General features: G+C 39.5%; 6 protein-coding genes across 9 annotated transcripts in view; 3 read left to right on the top strand and 3 right to left on the bottom strand.

Annotated features, from left to right (window-relative positions):
* LOC116655038 (serine/threonine-protein kinase fused) overlaps nt 1–1,096 on the top strand; it is a 50,477-nt gene extending 49,381 nt beyond the window's left edge. Inside the window, exon 5 of the transcript XR_004310179.2 lies at nt 767–1,096. The gene's annotated coding sequence lies outside the window, so the exon portion shown is untranslated. The remainder of the gene's footprint in view (nt 1–766) is intronic.
* A 3,525-nt stretch (nt 1,097–4,621) lies between these two features.
* On the bottom strand, nt 4,622–9,886 carry LOC6505059 (putative gustatory receptor 10b). 2 transcript variants are annotated; one of them, XR_001408388.3, is made up of 5 exons: nt 9,622–9,886; nt 8,820–9,566; nt 5,360–5,428; nt 5,184–5,299; nt 4,622–5,124 (listed from the first exon to the last, which is right to left on the bottom strand). XR_001408388.3 is itself a non-coding variant. In XM_001965504.4 (3 exons), the coding sequence occupies exons 1-3, from the start codon at nt 9,859–9,861 to the stop codon at nt 8,508–8,510; spliced, it is 1,161 nt and encodes a 386-aa protein (XP_001965540.1). In that variant the 5' UTR covers nt 9,862–9,886; the 3' UTR covers nt 8,338–8,507. The 2 variants fall into 2 exon arrangements, 1 of the variants encoding a protein (XP_001965540.1); XM_001965504.4 differs by lacking the exons at nt 4,622–5,124; nt 5,184–5,299; nt 5,360–5,428 and adding an exon at nt 8,338–8,681.
* On the top strand, nt 5,655–7,987 carry LOC6505202. Its single transcript, XM_001965503.4, has 2 exons — nt 5,655–6,212; nt 6,265–7,987. Exons 1-2 carry the CDS (start codon nt 5,816–5,818, stop codon nt 7,647–7,649), a joined length of 1,782 nt encoding a protein of 593 aa, XP_001965539.2. The 5' UTR covers nt 5,655–5,815; the 3' UTR covers nt 7,650–7,987.
* Nucleotides 9,887–10,130: 244 nt separating the features above from the next.
* On the bottom strand, nt 10,131–11,677 carry LOC6505058 (gustatory receptor 10a). Its single transcript, XM_001965505.4, has 3 exons — nt 11,180–11,677; nt 10,535–11,122; nt 10,131–10,307 (listed from the first exon to the last, which is right to left on the bottom strand). Exons 1-3 carry the CDS (start codon nt 11,666–11,668, stop codon nt 10,149–10,151), a joined length of 1,236 nt encoding a protein of 411 aa, XP_001965541.1. The 5' UTR covers nt 11,669–11,677; the 3' UTR covers nt 10,131–10,148.
* Nucleotides 11,678–11,717: 40 nt separating this feature from the next.
* LOC6505057 (odorant receptor 10a) lies at nt 11,718–20,554 on the bottom strand. The gene is made up of 9 exons (XM_032451997.2): nt 20,233–20,554; nt 16,899–17,010; nt 16,745–16,833; nt 16,596–16,683; nt 12,852–13,471; nt 12,608–12,795; nt 12,262–12,551; nt 12,045–12,197; nt 11,718–11,981 (listed from the first exon to the last, which is right to left on the bottom strand). The coding sequence occupies exons 5-9, from the start codon at nt 13,409–13,411 to the stop codon at nt 11,931–11,933; spliced, it is 1,242 nt and encodes a 413-aa protein (XP_032307888.1). The 5' UTR covers nt 13,412–13,471; nt 16,596–16,683; nt 16,745–16,833; nt 16,899–17,010; nt 20,233–20,554; the 3' UTR covers nt 11,718–11,930.
* LOC6505203 (glutamine synthetase 2 cytoplasmic) lies at nt 19,600–27,030 on the top strand. 3 transcript variants are annotated; one of them, XM_044717402.1, is made up of 5 exons: nt 19,600–19,846; nt 21,199–21,371; nt 24,852–25,192; nt 25,724–25,915; nt 25,986–27,030. In XM_044717402.1, the coding sequence occupies exons 1-5, from the start codon at nt 19,836–19,838 to the stop codon at nt 26,376–26,378; spliced, it is 1,110 nt and encodes a 369-aa protein (XP_044573337.1). In that variant the 5' UTR covers nt 19,600–19,835; the 3' UTR covers nt 26,379–27,030. The 3 variants fall into 3 exon arrangements, with proteins under 3 accessions (XP_044573337.1, XP_044573336.1, XP_032307882.1); XM_044717401.1 differs by lacking the exon at nt 19,600–19,846 and adding an exon at nt 20,797–20,995 and having other exon boundaries at nt 21,182–21,371; XM_032451991.2 differs by lacking the exon at nt 19,600–19,846 and adding an exon at nt 20,798–20,995 and having other exon boundaries at nt 21,187–21,371.
* The last annotated feature ends 882 nt before the right edge of the window (nt 27,031–27,912 follow it).

Raw genomic sequence — 27,912 nt, 5'->3', positions numbered from 1 at the left:
CGTAGACTTTCCATTATTCCATTTTCCAACACACATGATTTTAAACATTCGCCATTTTCCAACAGCCGCCATTTTTTCGCTGAGGAGACGCCATAATCGGAGGCCAATCAAATTGTATTACTTTTAAGAATTGTTGTATATACAATTGTTAGCGATGGCTCTTGCGCTTCGAAATTGGATGAGAAGCGGTCGAAATATCAAAAATAATGGAAAAGAGAAAAATTGAAACGAAATCCTCGATCCTTAAATTCAAATTTAAAAAACAAATTTCCCGCCTGCGAATGTGTTTCCGTTATATTTACATAAATTCAAATTTAAAAAAGAAGTTTCCCGCCCGCTCTATTTAATCTGTTATATTTAAATTCAAATTTTAAAATATTTTCCCGCCCCCCGAATCTTGAAAACACAGACCCGAACCTATGTCCTGGATTGGATAATTCTATATATGATAAAAAAAAATATAGAAAACTCAGAACAATTTAAAAAATTCAGGAAAAGCCTTAAAAAAATTGGAAAAACTCTGGAATATTTAAAAAATTAAAAAACAATACAGAAAATTTTAGGAAAATAGGAAAAAAATGCGGAAAAACTTGTGAAAATACTGGAAAGTTGTTTCATTTGGAAAAATATGAGTTATTTGGAACCCCCCCTTTAATAAAAAATACACCGTTTTTTACCTTTTTATTCAATTTAATATATATCATACAGGCTGATAGACTATACTAGACTATAACTAAATAATATCTACTAAATCTAATCCATACAGATACTTAGAAATATATGGTTAACATTCTGGAGATGCTGTTTCGCCACTTTCGCCTAATGCCAATGGTCGGGCACAGGTTCCGACGACACATAACTGAAGATCCTCCTTGGATTGTGGGCGATGATCCTGTGACGAAGAAGCTGATCTTGATCCCTCAGGCGTAGCTCATAATCATCCTGTCCGTCATTCATCAGTCTACCATCAGCATACGTCCGGTTTCCACCTGCAAGGCGTCGATGGAGTCGTCGTTTTCGTTGAGGACTGCAAAGAAAATACAAATTTGAATATCAATTATAATAAAATATAAGATATACAAATAATAAATTAAAACAAAATCATTTTCTACCGCTTGTTGCAAATATGGTAATCTAGGTATTGCACCACTTTGCCGCAATGGAGCTTCTAGAGCCTGTATCTCGGCCATTTGTGGCCCGATCTGGCAACACTGTAAAAAAGCATGATGTAACCCCTTTCCATTTTTTCGAAAATCGGGTTCGATATCGAAAAACTAATGATGCAGTTCGAAGGACATTGGAACGCTGATTCCGAAAATGCGCAGCGTTGCCAGATCGGGCCAGAAATGCGCTTTCTGGAGCGAATATCTCGGCCATTTGTGACCCGATCTGGCAACGCCGTACATTTTCGGAATCAGCGCCCCAAAATTAGTAGAAATGCATCCAAAGATCGCCGAAATCGGACAATCAATTTTTCAGCGAAAATCGGAAAAAAGCATGATGTAACCCCTTTCCATTTTTTCGAAAATCGGGTGGAAAATGAGTTGTTCGATATCTAAAAAGTAATGATGCAGTTCGAAGGACATTGGAACGCTGATTCCGAAAATGCACAGCGTTGCCAGATCGGGCCAGAAATGCGCTTTCTGGAGCGAATATCTCGGCCATTTGTGGCCCGATCTGGCAACGCCGTACATTTTCGGAATCAGCGCCCCAAAATTAGTAGAAATGCATCCAAAGATCGCCGAAATCGGACAATCAATTTTTCAGCGAAAATCGGAAAAAAGCATGATGTAACCCCTTTCCATTTTTTCGAAAATCGGGTGGAAAATGAGTTGTTCGATATCTAAAAAGTAATGATGCAGTTCGAAGGACATTGGAACGCTGATTCCGAAAATGCACAGCGTTGCCAGATCGGACCAGAAATGCGCTTTCTGGAGCGAATATCTCGGCCATTTGTGACCCGATCTGGCAACGCCGTACATTTTCGGAATCAGCGCCCCAAAATTAGTCGAAATGCATCCAAAGATCGCCGAAATCGGACAATCAATTTTTCAGCGAAAATCGGAAAAAAGCATGATGTAACCCCTTTCCATTTTTTCGAAAATCGGGTGGAAAATGAGTTGTTCGATATCGAAAAACTAATGATGCAGTTCGAAGGACATTGGAACGCTGATTCCGAAAATGCGCAGCGTTGCCAGATCGGGCCAGAAATGCGCTTTCTGGAGCGAATATCTTGGCCATTTGTGACCCGATCTGGCAACGCCGTACGTTTTCGGAATCAGCGCCCCAAAATTAGTCGAAATGCATCCAAAGATCGCCGAAATCGGACAATCAATTTTTCAGCGAAAATCGGAAAAAAGCATGATGTAACCCCTTTCCATTTTTTCGAAAATCGGGTGGAAAATGAGTTGTTCGATATCTAAAAAGTAATGATGCAGTTCGAAGGACATTGGAACGCTGATTCCGAAAATGCACAGCGTTGCCAGATCGGACCAGAAATGCGCTTTCTGGAGCGAATATCTCGGCCATTTGTGACCCGATCTGGCAACGCCGTACATTTTCGGAATCAGCGCCCCAAAATTAGTAGAAATGCATCCAAAGATCGCCGAAATCGGACAATCAATTTTTCAGCGAAAATCGGAAAAAAGCATGATGTAACCCCTTTCCATTTTTTCGAAAATCGGGTGGAAAATGAGTTGTTCGATATCTAAAAAGTAATGATGCAGTTCGAAGGACATTGGAACGCTGATTCCGAAAATGCACAGCGTTGCCAGATCGGACCAGAAATGCGCTTTCTGGAGCGAATATCTCGGCCATTTGTGGCCCGATCTGGCAACGCCGTACATTTTCGGAATCAGCGCCCCAAAATTAGTAGAAATGCATCCAAAGATCGCCGAAATCGGACAATCAATTTTTCAGCGAAAATCGGAAAAAAGCATGATGTAACCCCTTTCCATTTTTTCGAAAATCGGGTGGAAAATGAGTTGTTCGATATCTAAAAAGTAATGATGCAGTTCGAAGGACATTGGAACGCTGATTCCGAAAATGCACAGCGTTGCCAGATCGGACCAGAAATGCGCTTTCTGGAGCGAATATCTCGGCCATTTGTGACCCGATCTGGCAACGCCGTACATTTTCGGAATCAGCGCCCCAAAATTAGTCGAAATGCATCCAAAGATCGCCGAAATCGGACAATCAATTTTTCAGCGAAAATCGGAAAAAAGCATGATGTAACCCCTTTCCATTTTTTCGAAAATCGGGTGGAAAATGAGTTGTTCGATATCGAAAAACTAATGATGCAGTTCGAAGGACATTGGAACGCTGATTCCGAAAATGCGCAGCGTTGCCAGATCGGGCCAGAAATGCGCTTTCTGGAGCGAATATCTTGGCCATTTGTGACCCGATCTGGCAACGCCGTACGTTTTCGGAATCAGCGCCCCAAAATTAGTCGAAATGCATCCAAAGATCGCCGAAATCGGACAATCAATTTTTCAGCGAAAATCGGAAAAAAGCATGATGTAACCCCTTTCCATTTTTTCGAAAATCGGGTGGAAAATGAGTTGTTCGATATCTAAAAAGTAATGATGCAGTTCGAAGGACATTGGAACGCTGATTCCGAAAATGCACAGCGTTGCCAGATCGGACCAGAAATGCGCTTTCTGGAGCGAATATCTCGGCCATTTGTGACCCGATCTGGCAACGCCGTACATTTTCGGAATCAGCGCCCCAAAATTAGTAGAAATGCATCCAAAGATCGCCGAAATCGGACAATCAATTTTTCAGCGAAAATCGGAAAAAAGCATGATGTAACCCCTTTCCATTTTTTCGAAAATCGGGTGGAAAATGAGTTGTTCGATATCTAAAAAGTAATGATGCAGTTCGAAGGACATTGGAACGCTGATTCCGAAAATGCACAGCGTTGCCAGATCGGGCCAGAAATGCGCTTTCTGGAGCGAATATCTCGGCCATTTGTGGCCCGATCTGGCAACGCCGTACATTTTCGGAATCAGCGCCCCAAAATTAGTAGAAATGCATCCAAAGATCGCCGAAATCGGACAATCAATTTTTCAGCGAAAATCGGAAAAAAGCATGATGTAACCCCTTTCCATTTTTTCGAAAATCGGGTGGAAAATGAGTTGTTCGATATCTAAAAAGTAATGATGCAGTTCGAAGGACATTGGAACGCTGATTCCGAAAATGCACAGCGTTGCCAGATCGGGCCAGAAATGCGCTTTCTGGAGCGAATATCTCGGCCATTTGTGGCCCGATCTGGCAACGCCGTACATTTTCGGAATCAGCGCCCCAAAATTAGTAGAAATGCATCCAAAGATCGCCGAAATCGGACAATCAATTTTTCAGCGAAAATCGGAAAAAAGCATGATGTAACCCCTTTCCATTTTTTCGAAAATCGGTTGGAAAATGAGTTGTTCGATATCGAAAAACTAATGATGCAGTTCGAAGGACATTGGAACGCTGATTCCGAAAATGCACAGCGTTGCCAGATCGGGCCACAAACGGCCACATCTTGCCATCATGCTTTTTTCCGCATTTCGCTGAAAAATTGATTGTCCGATTTCGGCGATCTTTGGATGCATTTCGACTAATTGCAAGGCGCTGATTCCGAAAATGTACGGCGATGCCAGATCGGCCACCTAATGACCGAGATACGCGCACGTAATTACCAGGAAACTCTTGTTATACTTTTCTCGCATGCTATTTTAGCATGAACCAAATAGTTATAAATTGCATGCGAGAAAATCCGAAAAATATCCTGAAAACCTTAGCAAAATCCGAAATATTCAGGAACAAATCCTGAATATTCCGGAAAGATCGGAAAATATTAACTCATTTTATTTATAAATGTAAAGTATTCCTAGCTTAAAAACATTAAGAACATATGTAATTGATAATTCATATAGATATGGTTATAAAATAACTTGGTAAAATATTTCGAAATGTGAAAATTAGGTAGCTTTCTGGAATTATGAATATACAGGTCCATCCCGATAGCACTTCTGCATTCTGTAACCGATCGGCGACCAAATAGGCTTTTGGAAGATCCAATTTGTACTCCTTAGTAGTGTCTTAGATCTCGGGGAAATATCGCAGATGGGAGTTAGGTAACTGAAAAATTAAATAAAATAAATACGAGTAAAGAATCTTGTAGCTTAGACTTAACTTACTTATCCTTGTGCAAATGCAGTCATCAAGATATTTCTAATGTATGTGGAGGAACTCCAGACCACACAGTAGTTCTTCAGCCGATCCTGAAACACGCTGGCAATATCCTGATTAAAAGCTGGAAATGTGAACTTTTAAGAAATTTCTGGAGAAGATTGGGATACATTTAGAGACTTACTTGGTCTGTGTGGCTGGTAGGATTCGGAGGAGGGCCAGGGTATTCCAGTTACACTCCATGGCAGAAAAACTGGAAAAATTATGAAATACATTAGTTTTTAGAACTTAAAAATAATAATATCTATGGTGTGATAGATTCTTAAAATATTTCTTTTAAATTTTATAAACACATAGGACCTAGTAGACCGGCGGAATCTATTTCCTTCCACAGCCTACTTGTTTTGAAAGAATTTGTTAAATATTTTTAGAAAAAATATGTATTTTTGACAGGCGCCGTTCAATTTAATGTCAGGGTTGTGTGTAAGTTATTCAGTATAGTAATGGGTTCGACCAGAAAAACACCCGGGTGATATTCGGTCTCAAAATTTTGTCCTTCTTTACTTCATTTATTTTCTTTCTGTGTGCATTTTAAGTTGGAATTTAGAGTTCGTTATATACCAATTGCCCAATCTCGGCAATGGCGAACGTCGTTCGATTGAATTTGCTTGGCAAATTTATGAATTCTTGTATCCGCCAAACCCATATAAGCCGTAACATTGGCTATTTCCATGCCCATGTCTGTGGTCCGGGACTAACCGGGCAGCAACTGTGGCGTCAGATGAGCAGTAGCAGCAGCAGCGGCAACAACTCGGATCCGGATTCTGATCCGCCCGACAATCGGAATAGACGTTATAACCGTGATGGTCGAAACTGCCGTGACTGGCGTAACGGCCGTAATAATCGTAGTTCCAGTGGCCATCGACGTCGCCTACCCAAACGGGATGAGGAGGAGGACCGCGAGCGTATGCCTCCCACTTCGTTTATAGAACGCCGGACGCCCTTCCGGGTGATTTCTGATTCTAGTGGTGATAATGGTGGGTACATACAAATAATCCTTTTATCCTTTCTTAATCCTCTAGCCCACAGCCACTTCAGTGAGGATGCATCCGAGGGAGCGTAGTCTAACGGCGGAAGAGGAAGAAGAACAGGAGCTGGAGCCAGAGTCGAAGCTGCCGATGCAGCTTCCACTGCTGTTTACAATGCGATCCCACCACCACCATCACCATCCCATGCCCCTGGAAAAGGCGATGACCATGCGCCCCTACCAAGTCCAGAGGCGCGAGGCCCAGTTGGCCCGGACACTGAACTCCTACGACTATCAGGTGTTCTTTAAGCCGTGCATTCCGCTGCCAGGGCAGGTTTATGAACTGTCGAGTCGCCTCGGCACCTATCCAGCTATCCGGGACCAGCGGATATCGCCGTATCATCCGGCCATCGAATCGATGCGGAATCGCAATATGGAGAGAATGATGCGCGAATCGCAGGCGCGTCTAGCTACCCGACAGGTGGCCGCCCTCTGCGGCGAGCAGGAGCGCAACTTGGAGGGCATTAAGGCACTGATGGCCACCGCTGTGAACGTACGCGGACCGGGTACGGAAACAATACTCCCCAACAAATGGGAGTGGGCCAGGCAGAGTTTCCAGGATGGGAAACGGAACATGGAGGCGGATACGATGCAGTCGCTAGCGATGCTTCAGATGCTAAGACGGGCGATTATCAATGGAATGGCCGACAAGGGAGCACCCACCAAGTTCAGGGACCTGAGGGTCTCCAAAATGAACAACAAGCTGGAGTGGAATGGCCTGCGTCCGTGTCGCAAGAACACCGATCCCTTCGGCGTGGATCGCATCAATGATACGGTAGACCGTGCCCGGATGTATCACATGCTGATAATCTGCGCCCGCTCTGGGCCAAGAAATCCAAAGAGCAGCAGAAACCGAACGAACATGAGCAATTGCAGTTGCCGGGATGGCAATAGGAGCACTAACTCTTGCACCACCAGTCGTATCAGCCTCATCAACAGGATACGCAGAAACATATGCCTCAGTAAGATGAAAATGATCAATTCCAAGCCCAAATACAGTCAGTTCAAGAGATTACCACTAAGGGATTTTAAGCTAAGGGCCGTACAACATCTGCCAATCACATCGAATCTCGTCAAGGACGAGCAGAAGCGTTTGGACAAGCTGAAGGCGGCCAAGGTGCATCTGCAGGTCCTGCAGGACTCCATACGGAATAGAAGAAGCACCGGGATATCATCTCCATCAGCCATACCCTTGTCCAGTCGTCCTTGTGCCAGCCAGGAGAAAACCAAAATGAATCCAGGCGATAGCCAGGCTCCTGTCGCGGAGCTCAAGGATGCAACAGTTAAAAGGGATAAAAAGGACGACGAAAAGGATATGGATAAAAAAGAAGAGTTGATAACCAAGGATATGGAGCCTGTAGATCCAACGGATCTAGCACCAAAATAATATCAATATCAGCATATTATTTTAAATCTAGTACTTAAAAAAAAGTACGAAAAAAACGTCCATTTATCAAAAAAAAAAAGAAAAGGAAAAACAGCCAAAAATTCAGAGCCTATGTTTTAAAAATTCAAAAACATTCAAAACTTTCATCCATATTCCAACGATCGAGATCAAAATTGAAGTGACCATCCATTTAGTATCTATATATTTTTTTAAAACAACACTTTTGTTATTCCGAAACTGATCGATTTGAATTTTATAATCATTGATAGATAGTATGCATGGGGCGCCACTAATTTTTGTATAAGAAAAATAAGGAAACTATGAATGGAAAAATAACTGGCTTTTTTCTGGGGTTTCTAACTATGATTATGAAATATTTTAGCCAAAAACCATTACTTCTAATACCTTTTTAATAGAAAAAAAATAATGGAGTGTATTTCGAAGTATAGACTGTGATCTATTGCACTCGATATTTTAATTAAAAAATATTAAATTCTCTATTCTGGGTTACGAACTATGGACTCTGAACAATTTTAGTCAAAAAAACAGAACTAAGTCCATTTATTTATAGTTCTTATAGGGCTCAACTAATTTTTTAATAAAAAAAAAGAGTAATAGAAAAAAGAACTCCCTTTTTGTGAGTTTCAAACTATATTGTGAAATATTTAAGCCAAAATCACAAAAAACACTAAGCTAATCCCATTTATTGTTAGTAACTTTCAAAGACAAAAAAAAATACATAATTTTCAATACTCTTTCGTGTCCTTTCAATATCCGTGACAAGTCCGTGACTCGAGATAATCATTTCATTTTCGTAATTGAAGTCCTAGGTTGGCTTCTGATGGCTGGATTACACTCTCAATTATGCATATTGACGCTGGGAAGGTAGCCGAGTTGGATAATTATAACGCCGTAGGACAGACTGCTGCTAATTAGAGCGAAGGCACATTGCATGTCCATGCGGAACATTCCAAGGACCTGGTTTTCGGGCCTGGCACGGGTAATGGCACGTCGCAGAACGGACATTTCCCACTAAAATAGGACGAGTTATATACTATGAGTATACTATACTTGAGTAGAAACAGTGTCTCGTGTATTGTTGGGACAAGAAAGAGCCTTGATTGAGTGTCTGAAGTGTTAGTTGTGATAAGAAATCCATGTCCTGCTCACCTGCCGCTGAGCTGCTATAAAGTCCTGTTTATTCTGCTCCTCCTGCTCCTTAAATTTGGGACTGGAACATAGTCTATTCCCTTGAAACAGCAAATACTCGCAGATAATCTGGAGAATCAAGCCATCCGAGAGCATCACCACAATCCCTATGGCCGTCAACAGGATCTTGATGTGGGAGAGTCCTAGCCGCATTGCCTCCGGTTGCTGGCTCATGAAGGTGTAGCCCAAGTATATCGTTGCCATGTTGAAGTACAGATAGAACATCATATTCCCTGCCACCTGCCATCCAAAAATCCTGTGCACTTGTCTCAGCATCGTCTTTAGGCGCTCCTGTCGCTGGAGCTGCCTCAAAACACCGCCATACGAGTCCTGTTCCTGTTGGCTGTTTAGCCGCAAAGCCTCACCAAAGTCTAGGAGTAGCAGGACATAGCAGAAGATCACCGACTCCCGGGACAGACAAATGTAAACAAAATAGATATTTGCGAAAATATCGGCCCATCGAATGGTTCGCATTCCCAACACCATCAGGACACCCAGGGCAAAGTTGAAGTTGTGCAGGTAGTTGTGGAATTTGGCGAAGAATACGATGTAGTAGAAGGAGGCAGTGGGCTCTTTCTGCCTCAGATCCTTCCTCAGTATCCTGGCCAGTTCGTTGTAGATCTCTCCCACTTTCCGTTCGTAGAGGACTGTCAGGACAGCGTGGATGATGAGGGTTAGGAGGTTGAGCATCACACTTCCCTCACTGACCTGCAAGTAACAAAGTGTTTCCTAAGATACTCATAATTTGTAAACCATTCCTCACCTGCATTATGAAGTCCTGGCGTCGAAAGGTTCCCTTTTCAAAGTACACCATGGCGTACTTCCAATAGGGATAGTGGAACACCAAAGTGGCGGCCATCAGGAACCAGTGGTAGGCCTGCAACCACCTCGAGTGCACCAGGCACCGTCGCTTCCTGTTGTAGTAGTGACTGCAGAAGCCCAGGACCTGGCACTGGCCCAACCAGGTACTCAAAGCCAGGTGGTACAACCGGCGTCCTCGCATCTTCGCAAGCAACTAAGGCGGCAGGATGCGAAGACTAAAACTCGATAATTTCATTGACCCACCAATGGTGGGGTGCTTCCTCGCGCTTATCTGTCCTTGCCGCTGTCTTATCGCGGCAGGACATTCCTCAAAAGGATAATTGAACCATTTAATTAATGGATTAAGTGCATTACAATTACTCGTTTAAAGTGCTAATTTTTCAAAAGGGGAAAAATATTTATCTCTAACATTTATAATCTTTAAAAATTGGTGTTATTTTCATTAAATTCATTTTAGTTTCTGAGTTTCTATGACTTTTTTCGCAATAATAAATCAAACTGCACTAGAGTTATGAAGTAGGAGAAGGCTGTGACGGCAATTAGGTAAACCAATCGTCGATCCAAGTGCAGGATGCCACACAACATGGGTGGCTGGCAGTTGAGAAGCTCCAGGGAGAAGTGTTCAATCTGAAAAGAGGAAGTTCTAGTCATTATTAAGCTTCAATTTTAAGTAAAAGAAACATTAAAGCATAACATATTGATACCCGGTACTTGAACTTCTTTAAACTGCTTCGTGAACTGCTTAGATATCTTATGACTAGTATGATGTATAATAAAATGATTCCACAAGGAAACTGCAAACCCGACTCTTAACCAATAACTCCTATTTCCTACTTCTTCGTAGACCCTCCTACCTCTCTGGTGAGCCTCACATCCCTTTCCGGTGGCTCTGCAAACCTCCGCATGGTTAGGGCCATGCCCTCCAGCTCCTGTTTGATGTGCTCGTTCATCAGGGCCACAATGTAGGTGTCTATGTAGAAGCCAGTGGCGTAAAAAGAGCCGACCAGCACCGGATAGCTAACGTCCTCCAGCGACTGCTTCACCAGCATGTGGAACAGAGTGTAAAAGTTCGTCAGGTTGTTGATCAAAGTGCTCAGCATAAGACCCATTAGCTGGAACTGGTGCATCCGGAAGCTCTCCTTCTGCAGGTCCTTTATCTCCTGGCACCTCCGACGCAGCACCTCCAGGCGGTCACTCAGTTCGCAGCAGCGATGTAGGAGCATTCCGGTGGGTTTTAGGTTCGCCATGTCCTGTCGCAGATGGTCCAGCTGGAGATTCAGTTGCCGGTAGTACTTCAAGACTGAAGCATTGATCCAATAGCAGTAGTCGGCCATGTTCTCGGTGTAGTTCCACAGGACGAAGGCATAAATGCTGAAATGGACGCGCACCTGGCTGACAGTGCCCTTTTCTCCTTCTCCATATTGGGCGAAGATGCCACAGACCTGGAATACTCAATATATTAATAAACAAATCCTTGAAGGTCTTAAGACAATCCTCACCTGAATAATCATCATCAGATTGATGAGACAAAACTTGAAATACATGAAAAACTCAAAAGGTATCTTGGGCTCCTTGGGCGCCTTCTTGAACTCCTTTTCCAGGTGCATCCTCCGGTAGGTGCACTTCTGATTGATGGCCTCAAAGTGGACGGTATTCGCCAAATAGGTAACTATCACGGTGGCATACTTGATGGCCGTGTTGGCGAAGCTCACGTACAACAGAAGCTGAAGTCGGGGATCCACCGAGTCCGTCAGAGTCCGGAAATGATAGCAAAAGTAACCCGGAAGAACTACGATCAGGACGAGGCTGAACAGGTGACTGTAGCAGATGAGGAACACTTTAACAGGCCGCTTGAGGGCCTTCTGGGGCACATAATCTATGACCACCTGGCCATAGATCACGGCGTAGACATGGCCGTACTGATAGAACTTGAACTCGTGCCGATCCCAGAAGGTCAGGTCATCATCGTCCGGGTCCGGGTCCGTCATTCCGGCTTAGCTTTTGCCGGCAAACTGTCGAAATGTTGGAGGAGGTCCTGAATTTCCTGAAATTTCGATTGCGTGTCATTGGGATAGGTGGTATGGAGTTAATTAATGAAGATAGTCGATAGGAATATGGTCAGATGAGATAAAATAGAAGGCTAATAATACTGCTGCACGACAGAAAATTAATGATTTTCTTTAAATAAATTAATATTTTAATAAAAGAAACTATATTTAAGCAAGGAGTACTATGAGTTTTAGGAGGAATCTATTGAAAGGACTTGAAAAGTGCAATTATAGAACCAGAAGTTTGTAGAATCTGTGAAAGAAAGTTCTAGTCTAGAGTTTAAATTTTAAAATAAAATTTGGAAGTCCCACTGACCGAAGCAAATGCCGCCAATGAAGGTGAAAAAAATGGCACTGCCATGGTCAGGGCTTTCTGGGATCTCAAGAGCATCAGCTGGACATATCGCCTCTGACTCGGCCAACAGATGTTCCAGGGACAAGCGAACAGAGTCCTTGAGAGACCCAGGCTCTGGGAAAATAATAAATAAATTTATAAATATTTTTTTTTATAATTTTTTAGAAAACAATCTCACACTTTCGGCCACCAGAGTTCCTCCATAACAGTAGACCAGAAGCTGACTGGCAGCCGCAATCGTATAGGCCACGTAGAGAATCACTCCCAGGCCGATCCCGCCCACTGTCAGGAGGTTCACCATGCTGAAGCCAATCACCATGGCGGCGGAGACGAAGTGGGCCAGGGTTATGATGGCATAGCGCTGCCGAAATGATTTAATCAAGTCTATGAGGGCATTATGACGGATTACGATGGCCCTCAGTTGCTGCTCCAAGTGGAGAGCCTCCTCCGCATCGATGGATAGTCTATCTATAAGGGGGGATAGTTATTAATATTTAGCTATTAATATTAAATAAGAGACCTACCCTTGTAGGGCTTGAAAAGGGCCTTGGTTTCCGATTGTAGAATCTCAAAAAGCGCCGATATGTGGCTACAGAACTCGAAGTAGAATCCATCACAGCCTCCAAACATAAAAATTGTCACATATCCGGTGTAGGCGGTGAACAAATAAGTGAATGGGAAGAAAGGACTCTTCAGTAGGAATGATGGCATTCTGACAGATAAAAAAATGAATTAGTTCTGCGATCAGTCTCTAAAAAATAAACCCACGTCATATTAAAGGGGATAACCCAGAGAATCTCATCGCTGCGCTGCTGCAGATAAAGGACCAAGGCGATCAGCACTGGCTTGCTGTTGTAAACGGATCCTGTGAAGAAGCCAGCACAAACTGGCCAGCAATTGATCCAGACGGCCAGCAGGGAGTGCCTCAAACGGATGTCCAGCTGGTCAGGTCGCTCTCTTCGCCTGTCGAACAGCAATGTCCTTAGCCGACACCACATATTCGAGATGTCCTGTCGATAGCGCAGCATGAGAAACATTTTCAGCAAGGTCACAGCGGAGGTGGCAGCCGGACAGAAGGTCTCCAGGGCCAGGGTCAGTTCCTCTTGGTGGAGAAAACGCATTCCGGCATGCAGTTCCGTGGTCACTCCAATGGCCAGTATTACAAAGTGAACATAGGCCCGGATAGGTGGATTTTTGTCAGTCTTCTTGTCCTTGTTATCAGCTCCTCCTGGCCAGTAGCCCATCAAGTTCAGGCAGTTCCGGGGTACGGCGAAGAAATAAACGGACAGGGGTTCGTTTTTGTTGAGAAAGCGGAGCCAGCGAGACATTTTTTTGAAGTACTTGGATATGGCATCAAGAAATATCCTTTATATAGGCTGGCAAGGACACTGTAAGAGGTAAGAGTGAAAGAGGTTTTATTTTCATTTATTTTAATAATTTCTACAGAGTTTTATACTTTAAGAAAGGTATACTTTTGAAGAAAAAACAGTTCAAAAAATAACAAATTTCAAATAAAAATAGTTTATATTTTTTTTTAATATTTATTTCCAGTGTAATTGGCTAGAAAATCTCACTTAATTGACTTGTTGTGCAGGCAATTTTGGCCAAAGTTGAGTTGAAAAGTTATAGCCATTTGGTAATTGCCGGCATTCGGTTACATCCCAGGGTTTATGGTTTATTTTTGGGGCCAGATCGGAGGAGGTGGCATCGATTTAAATCGAAGAGAGAACAATCAGAGCTAATGCATCAATTAGCGCTAGTCGCTAATTCCAGTAATCAAAATACAAACAAATCAAGATTAAGACTCAAATCAAATCGAAGACGAAGAAAATCGGACGACGGACTCTTAAAATTCGTGTGTTTTTTTAACTAATCTCTCGAGTACCCGGCACTCACGCACAGCATGAAGTCTCAGGAGCGGATTTTTCGGTTCATAATAGTCTACTGATTCAGACCCTATTAGGGGATTATAAGGGGGATTAAGTGGAAAATTAAACAAAAACTAATCCGATTTAGATGGAAAATTACACTATAGCTTCTTAAAGAGTAAATAAATAATATTCGTGGGGGGTTTTAAGGCGATTCTTGGGTTTATTTATGGGATATTTGAGATATAAGGTAGTTCTTGTTTGAAAATAAGTTCAAGTAAGATTAAATAGCTTGTTTGGTATAATTTTTCCAAACACCCGGTACTATGAAATATTTATTTAATAAATATTATTTAATTTTCCAAACACTTTTTTTAAAAAAGTATATGATACCCGGTACTCTGTAATATACAAAATTCTTCTATTTATTTTTTTTTAATTAAAAAAATAACCAGTTCTTCTTGTTTTTGGATCCTTAACCCCCAATCCTAAGCACTACGCTCCTGTTCTGGGCGTCATAAATCATTCAAACCTGTCCATTAATGTATTGAATTTTTTTTTGTCAACGCCTCAGACGAGTCTAAAGTTTTTTTTTTATTTCTTTTTTTAGAGGCACACTTAGATTAGCAGAGCACGTTCCTCCGTACGATGACGTCAGGCGATTGCACGGGTTTTCAGTAAACGGAGTCTCTTTTTTTTTTTTAGTGTTTGATCGAGTTTGAAATAGCCGCGACCGTTGGCAATGAAGGTCGATCTTGAGCACCGATAAGGTTACTTCTATAACACCAGCCAACCTCCCAACCTCCATCTCAAAATTTGTTCAAATATAAAAATAAACATTACACTATCAGGTCGATGGTGTAAACAACAATGATTAATTAAAGGCTATCAAATGGGAGACTCGGATTCTAAACTTCAAACAATGTCAAGACATTGTGATACTTTTTTTAATCTACAAAGTAACAGTTCTATAAAAAATAGTTACTTGAAGAAAGTAATGGGAAATTTTATGGATTTAAATAAGCTAACAAGCCCCCTTCTAGAACACAACATACAAGGGCATCAAATTGATTTAAAAAACAGAAAATAAAAAAAAAAAGTGAAAAAGCAAAACAATGATAATGATGATGATGGGTCGTAAATTGCTTGATTCGCGGGATTGGGATAGATTTGATGGACAAACCATAATTGCAGTACAGGAACAAGTCGGGGAGCATCAGTGTACCACCAGCGGCAGAGCACCAAAATGGGTTTGCAAATTGAATCAACGCCAATTGCTGCCCCTTTTCCATATAACACTCATGTCTCTTCTATATAACATACTTCCATACTTGGTTCTACCAGTATATATATCCCTGATCCATGCAATTGTTTTGTTTTTTTTTTGTATTATTTTTCAGCAGTTGTGCAATTGTAGTTTTCACGCACACCCCTCCTAACACGCAATGCAAGTACAGTGATTATTCGATAGGATAAAAAAATATATATGATACCTGGTACTTTTATATATTTTTTAATAGATTTTGTTTTACAGATAAAATTATCAACTAAGAGGTAGAGATAACTACTTGTTTTATTTTTTTAAGCTTTAAGAACTATACTTCCTAAAGAGGATATATGAAGGTCTGAAGTACCGGATATCATATAGCTTTTTTTTATTATCTTTTTTTATCTCCCATATTTTTTTTTAGCTTTTGTTTCACAGAAGAATTCATAAACTAAGACGTGGAGGAAACTATTTGTTTTATTTTTTTTTGTAATTTTTAAAACTATACCTCTCAAAGGCCTGAAGTACCGGGTATCATATAGCTTTATTTTGTTGTCTTTCTGAATCATCCCTGTACCTTATAATATTATCCAACTCTACCTACTATTCCCCTTAAAGTCACTAACTACTGTCTCCCTAAAAAAATAAAAAAAAAACCACTGCTATCATCTAAATTGAGATGGCCTGACATTTTCTATATAGCCTCTAGTGGATAGAAGCAGCTTTAATTTGGATTTGAAAATTGGGAGCCCAAAAAAAAGGGGGGATAGAATGGTGCTTTATGGGGGGGTAGTCAGCCGATCACGCTGTTTCATGACAAGCCGAAGCTGGCACCAAATACCCAAGCACAGCCACGAAAAATGAAAATGAAAATAAAAACAAAAGGCATCGGGGCTCGTATAGAGTGCACATGACTATTAGATAAGTTTATTATAGAATAAATAAGCGTGCGGGCCGCGGTCATAAAGAAGTTAAGCAATTCAGACAGTTTAGAGCATAAATTGTTTAATAGAGTTTATACGCCAATTGGGGGCATAAAGAGTGTCGCATTTTATAATTCGGTTCTACTGCAGACATGGTATATACAAATACATATTTACTCCCCTAGAAATCCCATAGAGAACCCCAGTCAGATAAGCCTTTCAGAAAGAAATAGCTACGTAGCACTGACAAAGTTCAGGGTCTCATGTCCAGAATCACAAGAAGTACTCGAGAGCTATGGCTACTTAAGAACCGCCTATCGATCCGACGGATTATGCAACTTTATGAGCCCTCTTGGGGCTCTATAAAAAAGAGGTAGAGCCTAAGAAATTCTGGTGATCTAGAGATTAGTTGAGAACTTCTATAGTTACCCATAGTAATAGTACTTTAACCCACCAGTTATTCGTTTTTGGCTTTCATTCCTTAGTGGTGACCCCGACACAATCATATAGAATTATCCTGGAAACGGGCCATACAATCAAAACTATAAATATAAGATTTAAATAAAGAAAGAAACTAAATGAGAAAAGTATAAACCTCTTTACCCATTTGAATCCATTTTTTGACATTCATGAAATGCAAAAATCCATCATGGTGACCCCGATTCTCCAGGGAATTGGACATCCAGGCCAAACTAGAAATAAAATCATTAAATAAATAATACAAATGAGAAGATGAAATGAATATATATTACTTTACCCATTAGAATCCAGTTCTTAATATCCATGAATTGTCAAAAAGCCACCCTGGCAACCAATTGGTGACCCCGAAATATAGGGTCATCCTGGAAATTGCCGATCGAGTGCGAGATCTAAAAATAAACAGAAAAAAAAACAGGGCAAATGATAAATTGCCGCTTGATGATCGCCAATTAAGCAGGCGAAAAATTAATGCGAAATGCGAGAACTAATGGATAATGCCTGATCTCAAGTTTCAATTCCAATTCCCCAATTCACAACCCATCAACTTTTATTTTTTTTCTGGTTAAATTAATTTATAGAGATGGCTACCTTCACCTACTTACCGCTAAGCATGCTTATCGCTGCCACGCGTCTTCGGGCCTTAAGAATTCTTGTGGGCCATTTAGGCCTCTGGCCCTCTAATCTTGGCCCAGCTATCGCAGATCTTTGACTTTGACTTTACTTTTTTGCCTTTTCTACTTAGTAGTTTTATGGCCCCGCGATCGCCTTCACGTCGCCTAAGCCAATTTGAATGCAGCCGGCGAGAGAGAGAGGCTCGCGAAAAAAAAAATACAAATTAAAAATAAAATAAAAAACAATAACAAAAGTAAAAAAAAAAAAGCCTCGTTAAATGACGGAGGGAGACAGGGCGATAAAGAGGGACGGACGATGACCGCAGTTAAAAAGGCAAACGCATGCGCAGTTCACGTGAACAAGAGTCGTGCAAAAAAATATCAGCGTTGACTTATTGGCCTTTTTTTCCCAATTAACTGATTTTTTCTAACTAACTGATCAAGTTTTCTTAAAGATTTATGTTCTAGGAGAGTTATTTTATATATTATTGGTGATATTTATTACATTATATAGGCTTAACTATTTTTAAAGCATTTTTTTCTGCCTAAAGCTCTGCATTACTCATACGCAGTGTTGGTTAAATTTTTGTTTTTCTATAGTTTTCACATTTTGTTATATATTACAATATATTACAATTTTTTTTTGGGCAAAAACGTAAGAGTTAGTCAGAAAGGTTGAAAAACTCATTACTCATACGCCGTGTGGGCTTTTTATTTATTTAGTTTTGACTATTTTACTATAATGACTCTGTAAATCTTTAAAAATTATAGTAAATCATTTTATTTTTAAATTTAGTTTATTTAAAAATCATTTAAAATTTTTTAATAAAAATATATACTTGAAATATTACTCATACGCAGTGTGTGTCTAAAATTTACTTTCTTAAGCTTGGGCAACTTAAAAAAAATATAAAAAATATTAGTTTTAAGCCAAAAAAAACACCTATGCAGTCTCAGCCACAGTATGATAACTATTTTAAGGGGAATATGACTTTTATCAAAAGTCTTAATGCCCAAGATAGCAACCCCATATCACGCATACGCAGTGTGAGACGAGCAAGTGATTTTTTAGCCTTTTTTTCGTTTAATTATTAAGAAAACTGGGCAGCACTGGGATGAGTTTAAAGACGCAGCCGACGATTAATAGAAAATTATTTCACGTTTGCTTGCTTGTTTTATTTTATGTGTACAAATGTCGGCTGGACTGTCTGTCCGTTTGTCCGCTTGCCCGCCTGTCCGCTTGTCCGTTTGTCCGCTTGTCCGTTTGTCCGCCTGTCTGCTCGTCTGTCCTGTTTGTTTGTCTGTGCGTTTCGCGAATGGCCGATACATATGTTAATTGTGCATTTAAAATTGAAATAAAATATAGCTTGTCGCAATTTATTTGATACGTCGAAGAGTTGTTGCCTTTTATCTTGCGAGCTTACCGTCTGGCCCAGCAGATGTTTTTATTTGCCTTTAAATTTAGATCAGCTGGCGAATATCTGTTACGCCCAGCGAGAAAATCGATTTAACGAACTTGACGCTATTAAATAAACTAATATCGTTTAAAATTACAACCAAGGAAAAATATTGGAATTGGCTACATGTATAATAAATATTTTGTAATCATTTATTAATTGGTTAATGAACTTGAGGTGTTTGCCTATAAAACAATGACTAACGACAGTCTAAAATTAAAATTGTTTGTAAGATAATTAACTGGTTTTACAGTAACCTGTTTAAAACGAAGCTTAATTCTTAACCAAAAATGGAAAATTGTCCTGTTTGAATTACAATATAGATAGATATAGATATAGATCCATAGATAAAATCCAAACAATTGACCTTTTTGTGGCAAACTCGTTTGCAATTAACTTTTTTCACACCTTTCTGTCTCTCTTGGCTGACAAACACTGCCATTATTTTTCCGTGGGTGTTTTTGGGGCTCGGGTTCGACTACGCAGCGTTGGAGTTGCACTTGTCCGAATAAAAAAATAAACAAAAAATGTGAAAAACTCAACCATACCGCCCCCTTGGGGATTTCCGGGGATTAAGGGAATTGCTCCAATTGTTCGGATCGAATCGGATCGCTCTCGTTTTCCTTTTGAGGAGTGAAGTTTTTTTTTAAATATTTTATTTTTAAAATTTTTAAATTTTTTGTTTGTTTGTGTATGGCTGAAAAGGCGAGAGCGACGCCGACGACGGCAAATAATAATAAAAATGTGAGAATCTTGAAAAGGTAATTAGCACATGGTCGTGTTTGTTTTATACGCTATAAAAATAATCAAAAAATCGAGTCACACATCCGAACATCTCCAGTGTCCGAGTGTTCGAGTGGGTAGCCTATAAAAGCGGATCAATCGCACCCAGTTCTGTGCAGTCGCTTCAAAGAAGTGCCCACTGTATTAGCTCAACATCTAAATCACTTTCTTTATTTCTACAAAAAAAAAATATAATAATATTATTAAATATTAAAAACTCATTGAAAAAAATTACAATCATTTCTTCTGAGTGTTTTTTGTGCGTGTAACTTTTTTTGTGTGAACAAAAAGGAGTAATTAAGCCTTTAAAAAAATCCCTAAAAAATACAAAACAAAAGAATAATCCAATAAAAAACAGATAAAATGCATTCGCAGTAAGTTATTCATCATTACATCATTACATCATTACATGAGACACCTGCCCTTGTCCTTCTCATAAAAAACAAAATCAGACTCATTAGCTTGTCGCGATTCTCGCTGATAAGCGACTTTTACTCATTTACACGCACTTGCTGGCCCATCAAAAGTGAATTAAAAATAAACAAAACAATTTGGCAATTCAACGTGAAACTGTAAATCTACACAGAGGAAAATTCAAAAAGGATATTTATGGAAAAATTCAAATTATAAAATAACTAGGATACAGTGACGGATTTAAATATTTAAATATTTTAGTTTCAATTGTTTTTTGTTTAAACTTAAAAATCTTTTATTAAAAAACCTTAAAATATAAAAATTATATATAAAATATAAAACTCACCTAATTTCTTACGGTGTTACCGGAAGCACCAGCCAGGAATCCATTTGCGAGAATAGCACCGTTCCTCCATAGTGCTCTTTTTCCTTTCCTTTCCGCTGCCTCTCTCTCTTGTGCTCTCTCTCTGCATATCCCTCTCTCGCGACAGCAGCGACAACTGCAAAGCGTCGACCAACGTCTAATCTGCGGGTGAAAAACCCCCCTCTACTACACGTGGGGGGGTGGTGGTCTGTGGGCGGGGTGTCGATCATGCAGCGACTGAGCTGCCAGCGTCGCTGTTACTGCGGACCGGCGACAACAGCTGTTGCTTTTGTTTTCAATGGCATGCTGTCGACGTCGCAGCAGCAGCAGCAGCACTAGCAGCGGCAGCTAGTTTGTTGTAACTAGTATAGAAACAACAACAACACTGCTACTACAAACACACACAATGTCACACACACACTAATAACAACAACAAGAACAGTAAGAGTAATAATATTATTACTGCCGCGCGCGCGTTGCTTTTGTTTTGTTGTGTTTTGTTTTGTTGTTTGTCATTATAAATTGAGTTGGAACAAGGGGTTCCAGCTTAGTCGTGTTCCAGTAACGCTTCCGCGCACACCAAAAAAAAAAAAAAAAAAAAATTACAAAACTACTAAATAAAATCAACAAAATAATATAAATAAAAAGGTCCCCCCAAAAAGTCCAAACAGAAAGGACGAGAAAGCAGCCGCCAGCGTTAGAAGTTACCAGTTATTAACCCCACAGAGCCCAACAAATCAAACAGGTGCAGATCTAGACAAAAAAAAAACATAAATAAAAAATAAATAAATAAATATAAAAAAAAAAAAAAAAAACTATAAAAACAATTAAAAAAAAAAAAACGAGTGCCAAAAACTAATATTTTGTTTATTTTTAATAAGCTTTAATTCATTTTTTTATTGTTTGTTTGTTGGTGGCTTTAATTTGCAAGAGCAGTATGTCCGCTAGAATCCTGGAGGACTCGCCCAATGCGCGCATCAACAAGACGATCCTGGACCGTTACCTGTCCCTGCCCCTGCAGGAGAACGTCGTCCAGGCCACCTACGTGTGGATCGACGGCACTGGCGAGGATCTGCGCTGCAAGGATCGCACCCTCGACTTTATCCCATCGAGTCCCAAGGGTAAGTTTTTCTTCTTTTTAATTTGATAGGGATTAGGTCCTTTTAAAGGTTTGAAAATTATTAAAAATATTAGTTCAAACTTCAAATTATAATTCTTTATTTTTAAAAGAATTTATTACCATTTTATTTGATTTATTTTTGAATTTAAATAGACCTTGAAACTAGGTCATCTTCGAAAAATATGTAGGCCATCTATAGGAACTGTTTTAGAGATGGAACTATCGTATACAGTATACTATCCTTTCACATCCCTAACGAGTCTATCCTTCTACAAACTCTCCAAGGAAATAGGTTTTGAAACCAACTAACTCTCCAAATCAAATAGGTTCAAGTTAAAAAGGGACTTATTTTAAAGAACCAATTTTATTAAATCAACCAACTAACTAGACACTAAAAGAAACCTCGATTAATTTATAATTACCTCAAAACCATAATTAAAAACCCGATTAGTGGCACTACGTCGATCGGGCACTTGAGAAATACGAACATTAAGTCATTTTCGGGGGCTTATCGAACAGAACAGCATAGGTCGCGTTTCGCGAATGATTTATGTGCGAAATGCTTGATTTTTCTGCGAGTGTAATCTAATCTGGAGTAGACCAACTTAAAGCTGTCTACGTCTCCGGCGCTATAGCTTTTATTTCGTCTTATTTATAGACCATAAACCCCCGATCTTGATCCGAGTCAGACACTTAATTTCGTTCCAAAGGGGTCGCATGTCAATGAACTTGAAAGGAAAATAGGAATAGGAATGAAAATGAAAGGGCTCTGTAGAGTATACTATACTATGTATATATGTAGAAAAAGACAGAACCCATTGGGAATTATAATAATTAGAACAAAGAAAGATTCAAGTCTGCAGGTAGAAGGTGATAATTTGATTGAATTTCTGGCACCTGTGATCGCCACTCTTAAATTAGAAACTAATCAAATCGGTATAGTCTAATTCCGGCAGATGTTGTCTCACGATTTCTGAGACATATGTTGATATATATAGATAGTATCTGACAGATAGTATCTGTAATCTGTCTCCCTCGTTTGGAAATTGTCACTTTTAATTTCCTTTAAAAGCGTATTTGCCAGCAATTACTACGCAATAGCGTACTATTCTATAGTGCTATATAATATACTATAATATAGTGTGGTATATAGTGTGTTAAGTGTGTGTGCTAGAGAGGATCTATGCCATTTTATGAGCGTCTCAAAATCTAGTCCATAAAAGCCGAGGAAAGTGGAGGCAATGAACGAGCCACGTCTGTTTCTTTTTTATTTTTTATTTTTTATTGATCTGATGTGGAGGAAGAATTATATAAACCCTAGTGACCTTTGCCTTGGCACGATTCTGGCACTAGATTCTGGCTAATTTGGCGTCTGGGAAGTGCTTTTTTATGGCCCCAGAATAACACTCATATATAGAGAATTTTCACAACTCTGCGGCGGCGTCTGATAATGCGATTTAATCGCTCCGATAGGGGGGAGGGTAGGGAGATTAGTTTCATAAAAAACGAAGCGGTACGGAGACTTGAAAGGGTAATTGATTGCGTTTTAATGTGCAATTACCACGAGCCGCTAGAACAAGAGACCATAACATTAGGAAGTAATTAGAAATAATCGTAAAAGTTAAAAATAAAGTTTAAAAAAAGCCAAGAAAAAAAAAATCCCCTCTTTGGAAAAATTGTATTGGAAAAACCTGATCAAGTCGTGAATTTCATTTATTGCACTTGCACTTGAAAAGCAAAAAAAAAGAAAATAAAAAAAAAGCAAAATGCAAAACGCAAAGCAAAGCCGAAAAACAAAAACAAAGTTCTATCAAAATGACTTAATGCGCACAATTACTAATTAAGAATCACTCACTCACAGACAGGCAGGGGGAGGGAGACATATATAGACACGCAAAATGCATTTCTACAAAGAGAGAGAGAGAGAGAGAGCAGCGCGTAGGTGTGAGAGAAAGCCACACGCGTCGCTAGCATCTTCAGGGTCACACTGTGACGTAGGCAGGTGCAGCGATGGCGATCCTTTTTAGCGAAAGAGAGACGGGTACACAGATGACAAGATGCCATATGTATGGCTCCCTTCCTCCACCGCTTTCTCCAAGTTCAAAGCAAAGCTCTCTAATTGGAGACTTGCATTGGAGACTTAAATTATAAATAATGGCAGAAGCGTGCCGGGAAAACCTCGAAAGGACTATCGATTTTCAATTTTCAATTAGACTCATTTCAGATTTCCCCCCTACGGTCACTCTCTTTAAATATTAGCTGCAATTGAAATGTTTTTAATGAGAATGCATTGGAAAACACTTGAGTGTAGAATTGTTTGTCATTTGTGGAGATATAATTTCGCTAAACAAGGCACTGAGAGAAAAATTTTATTTTTTATTTCTAAAATTTAAACATAATAATATAAAAAAAAATGTATATCCATTTGGAAGATCAATGATCCTATTATTATAAACACCCCCCCATTGAATAACAATCTAATCAGTTTTTATCTCTGTGTAGGACAGAATTCGGAAGCAAATAGCAACAGTAATAGAATATAAAGCTGGTTTTGTCAAAGGGGTTCTCAGGGGGGTGAGAGAGAGGGAGAGGGAAGGTTGGAAAGGTGAGAGCAAGGCTAATAACTGTAGTGGCGGCTGGCACAGTGACACACTGGCATTCGTACAAGGGGGGGTGGGTGGTTGGGGTATTGGAAACAAAATACAAAAAAAAAACAACTACAGCTGTTTATCAATTGGAGTGGTCACACCAACACTCAACGCACATATACAGTTACAGCCACACACACGCAGCCAGCGAATGATGTAGAGATAGAGATAGAAACAGAGATCGGGTGATACTACAGACAAGAACAGCAATAGAGATAGAGATAGAGATAGGGGGAGGGGGAGGGGGACGGGGGAGGCAGGCATCAAACACGAGATACCAGATTGTAAATGAAAACGCTGGCTCAAGGTCACCCCCACCTATTATTGTAATACTGCACCCCCCCATATTGCAGTTGCAACCCTTTAGAAACAAAAAAAATTTGCATAAGTTAAATATATTCATTAGCAGTTATTATTAAACGAAAGGGTGGGAGTGGCAGAAAGAGAGAGAGAGAGAGTGGGAAATTAACTATTTATTTTCATAAACAACAGGCAGTGGGGAAACTGGTTCCCCCCCCCTTTGACCGACAGTTTCCATCAAAATGCAAGGCAGGGTTAGGATCGGGGAGTAATTCTCATGCAAGTCTCATAAACTTCAAGTTAAAAATAGTAATAGGAAGTGTTTTTAGTTTATAGGTTTCAAAAAATATTTATTAATTTTAAATTAAAAAAAAACCTTTAAAAGTAACTAGCCTAAGGGGTTAAAAACGAATAGACAATTGCCCCCAATTACAGTTAATTCGAGGACCTATCATTTCAAATGACCCCCAAGGTCAAAGCCACCCTCCCAGTGACATCGATTATAAGACCACCCCCAATTTTATTTTTTTTAGAGCTACCAATTTGGAATTACGATGGCAGCTCGTGCTACCAGGCCGAGGGCTCCAACTCGGACACCTACCTCTATCCGGTGGCCATCTACAAGGACCCCTTCCGTCGCGGCAACAACATCCTCGTGATGTGCGACACCTACAAGTTCGACGGCACCCCCACGGAGACCAACAAGCGAAAGACCTGTCTGGAGGTAGCCAACAAGTGCCTGGACGCCGAGCCCTGGTTCGGTATCGAGCAGGAGTACACCTTCCTGGACTTCGATGGTCATCCGCTGGGATGGCCCAAGAATGGTTTCCCGGGACCCCAGGGACCCTACTATTGCGGCGTTGGTGCCAACAAGGTGAGTGATTTTTTTTTTTAGCCATACATGGCGTATACTTGATTTTTCACGTTAAGTATACGCCATGTTGTCTTGAGAGGAAACAAATCAAAATTATATAAATTTTAAACTAAAAACTATTTAAACCAACCTTTAAAGCTTAAATCTTTGCTTCAAATTTAAATTTAAAAAAAATGTAAAACTACATGTCGTATACTTGATTTTTGGCATTAAGTATACGCCAAGTTGGCTTGAGAGGAAATAAATCAAAATTATGTAAAATATTAAAAACTATTAAAATTATCTAAATTATAAAAATCTTTGTTTTAAATTGAAATTCTATAAAAATTGAAAACCACATGGCGTATACTTGATTTTCTATATTACGTATACGCCACGTATGTATGTCCATGATTTAAATATTTTTCTCTATTTGAAAGATTTTTTAAACGCAATTAAATAAAAAAAAATAAAATAAAAATATCTACTTACTTGTTTTAATAATTTTTATAAATAATCTTAATAAAAATCCCCTTTTTTGTATCATTTTAGGTCTACGCCCGTGACATTGTCGATGCCCACTATCGCGCCTGTCTGTACGCCGGAATCAAGGTGTCCGGCACCAATGCCGAGGTGATGCCCGCCCAATGGGAGTTCCAGGTGGGACCCTGTGTGGGAATCTCCATTGGCGATGACCTCTGGATGGCCCGTTTCCTCTTGCATCGCATCTCCGAGGAGTTTGGAGTGAGTTTCCTATAAAAAAAAATCAAAAAAAAATTTAATTAATTTCATATTTTGTGATAATCTCTTTTAGATTGTGTCCACTTTGGATCCCAAGCCCATGCCTGGTGACTGGAATGGCGCCGGTGCCCATACCAATGTCTCCACGAAGGCGATGCGCGAGGATGGCGGCATCCGGGACATTGAGAAGGCGGTGGCCAAGCTCTCCAAGTGCCACGAGCGCCACATCCGGGCCTATGATCCCAAGCAGGGTCAGGACAATGCCCGTCGTCTGACCGGAAAGCACGAGACCAGTTCCATCAATGACTTCAGTGCCGGAGTTGCCAACCGTGGCTGCAGCATACGTATCCCCAGGGGCGTCAATGACGATGGAAAGGGCTACTTTGAGGATCGCCGACCCAGCTCCAATTGCGATCCCTACTCCGTGGTGGAGGCCATTTTGCGTACCATCTGTCTGGATGAATAGAGGCGGAGGAGGAGGAGGAGGAGGTCCTTTCCTGCACCACCCCCCATGTTGTTATCGATTTCTTTGTTAAGAACACTATATTTTTTTTTGAATTTTTTTGATCCACTGACCCGAAAATCGAACCTGAACTTGCGACACACTGAACCCGAAAACAAAACCACAAACCGCAAAAAAAAAAAATACCCAAGAAAATAAAAATAAATTAATTTAGAATCGTAGGATTAGGAATTCAATTTACCTAACGTATTTTATCCCCCCCTACCCCCCCCCCCCTAATTAATTAAATATCAAGCTTTTTTTTTTTTGAAACTCCTGTTATTTAGGTTTTAGTGTGACCATTTTTTTTTTGTCAAGTCAGCAATACTACACACACACACATATCTATATGGTTAGTGAAAGATGGAAAGAAGAAGAGCAAGAACCCAAAAAGACATCCCCAAGACCAGACCCCCCCCTCTAAAATATATAAACTATTAACCCTATAAAGCTATAGTATCAAATGTCTCCACTGAGACGAAAAAACACCCTATCCCCTGTAATTGTTAATGATATTAATTAAAATTAACTTTAATCCTAAAACTACATACCATATACTCTCTAGTTAAGTAAATGCACTAAAAAAATAAACAAAAAAATTACAAAAATTATAAAAGTTTAAAGTGTTTTTTGATTTTGTTTTTCAGATAATTTTAAATGAATATTTTTTTTTATCTTCTAGCATAGCTCTTCTACTTTATATTTTCTAAAATTCTTTAAAATTCTGAAAAAATAATAATCTTTTTTTTCAAATTTTAAGCCTCATCTCTAGAGTTGCTTTATTTCCAGAAATTGGATAATTATCTTAAAAATAATTCCCAAAATAAATCTGAAAAATATTTTATTTATAATTCATAAAAATCAATAATAAATTTTAATCTCTTTTATAGAGTAACCCGCACGTGCGATTACTCTTCTATGAGATTATCTTCTATGATTAAATATTAAAAATATTAAAAAAAAAAACCAGACGAAACTAATGATTAAAACCCGAAGATCATAGTTCATAGTTGAATGAGGTTACCCCCTTGGAAAAGCCGATAAGGCTTTACATTTTCCATTGAAAAGAAAACACATGTGCTTTTTTTTTTGTTTTTCATTTTATTTATTTAATACTAAAAATTGTAACTTTGATTTCCATTTTGTATCTGTTTTTAAATTTTGCTTGATTTTCTTAATTTTCTTGATTTTCTGTCTAAATGTCTCTTCCAAGCTAGATGTTGGCCTTTTTGCGTTATCCTTCGGTTCCTTGAGTTATCATTATATTGATATAGTTACGGATACCCATATATAGATATAGATCCATAGCTCTATATATATATATGGATATTTATTTATATTCTTGTATATGTAAGGTGTAAAACACTATTTTTTTTTTTTGTCAACTACAATTCGTTCTTTTGTGATTTAAATTTTGGATTTGATTTTTCCCGTCAATTATTAACAATAAAATATATATAATTTGGTAATTTTGTATAAATGAATGAGGAACGAAAAG

The sequence above is a fragment of the Drosophila ananassae genome, chromosome XR (assembly GCF_017639315.1).
Source record: "Drosophila ananassae strain 14024-0371.13 chromosome XR, ASM1763931v2, whole genome shotgun sequence".
Taxonomy (NCBI): domain Eukaryota; kingdom Metazoa; phylum Arthropoda; class Insecta; order Diptera; family Drosophilidae; genus Drosophila; species Drosophila ananassae.
The sequence above is the reverse complement of the archived record's forward strand: the minus strand, read 5'-3'. Positions and strand labels throughout refer to the sequence as shown.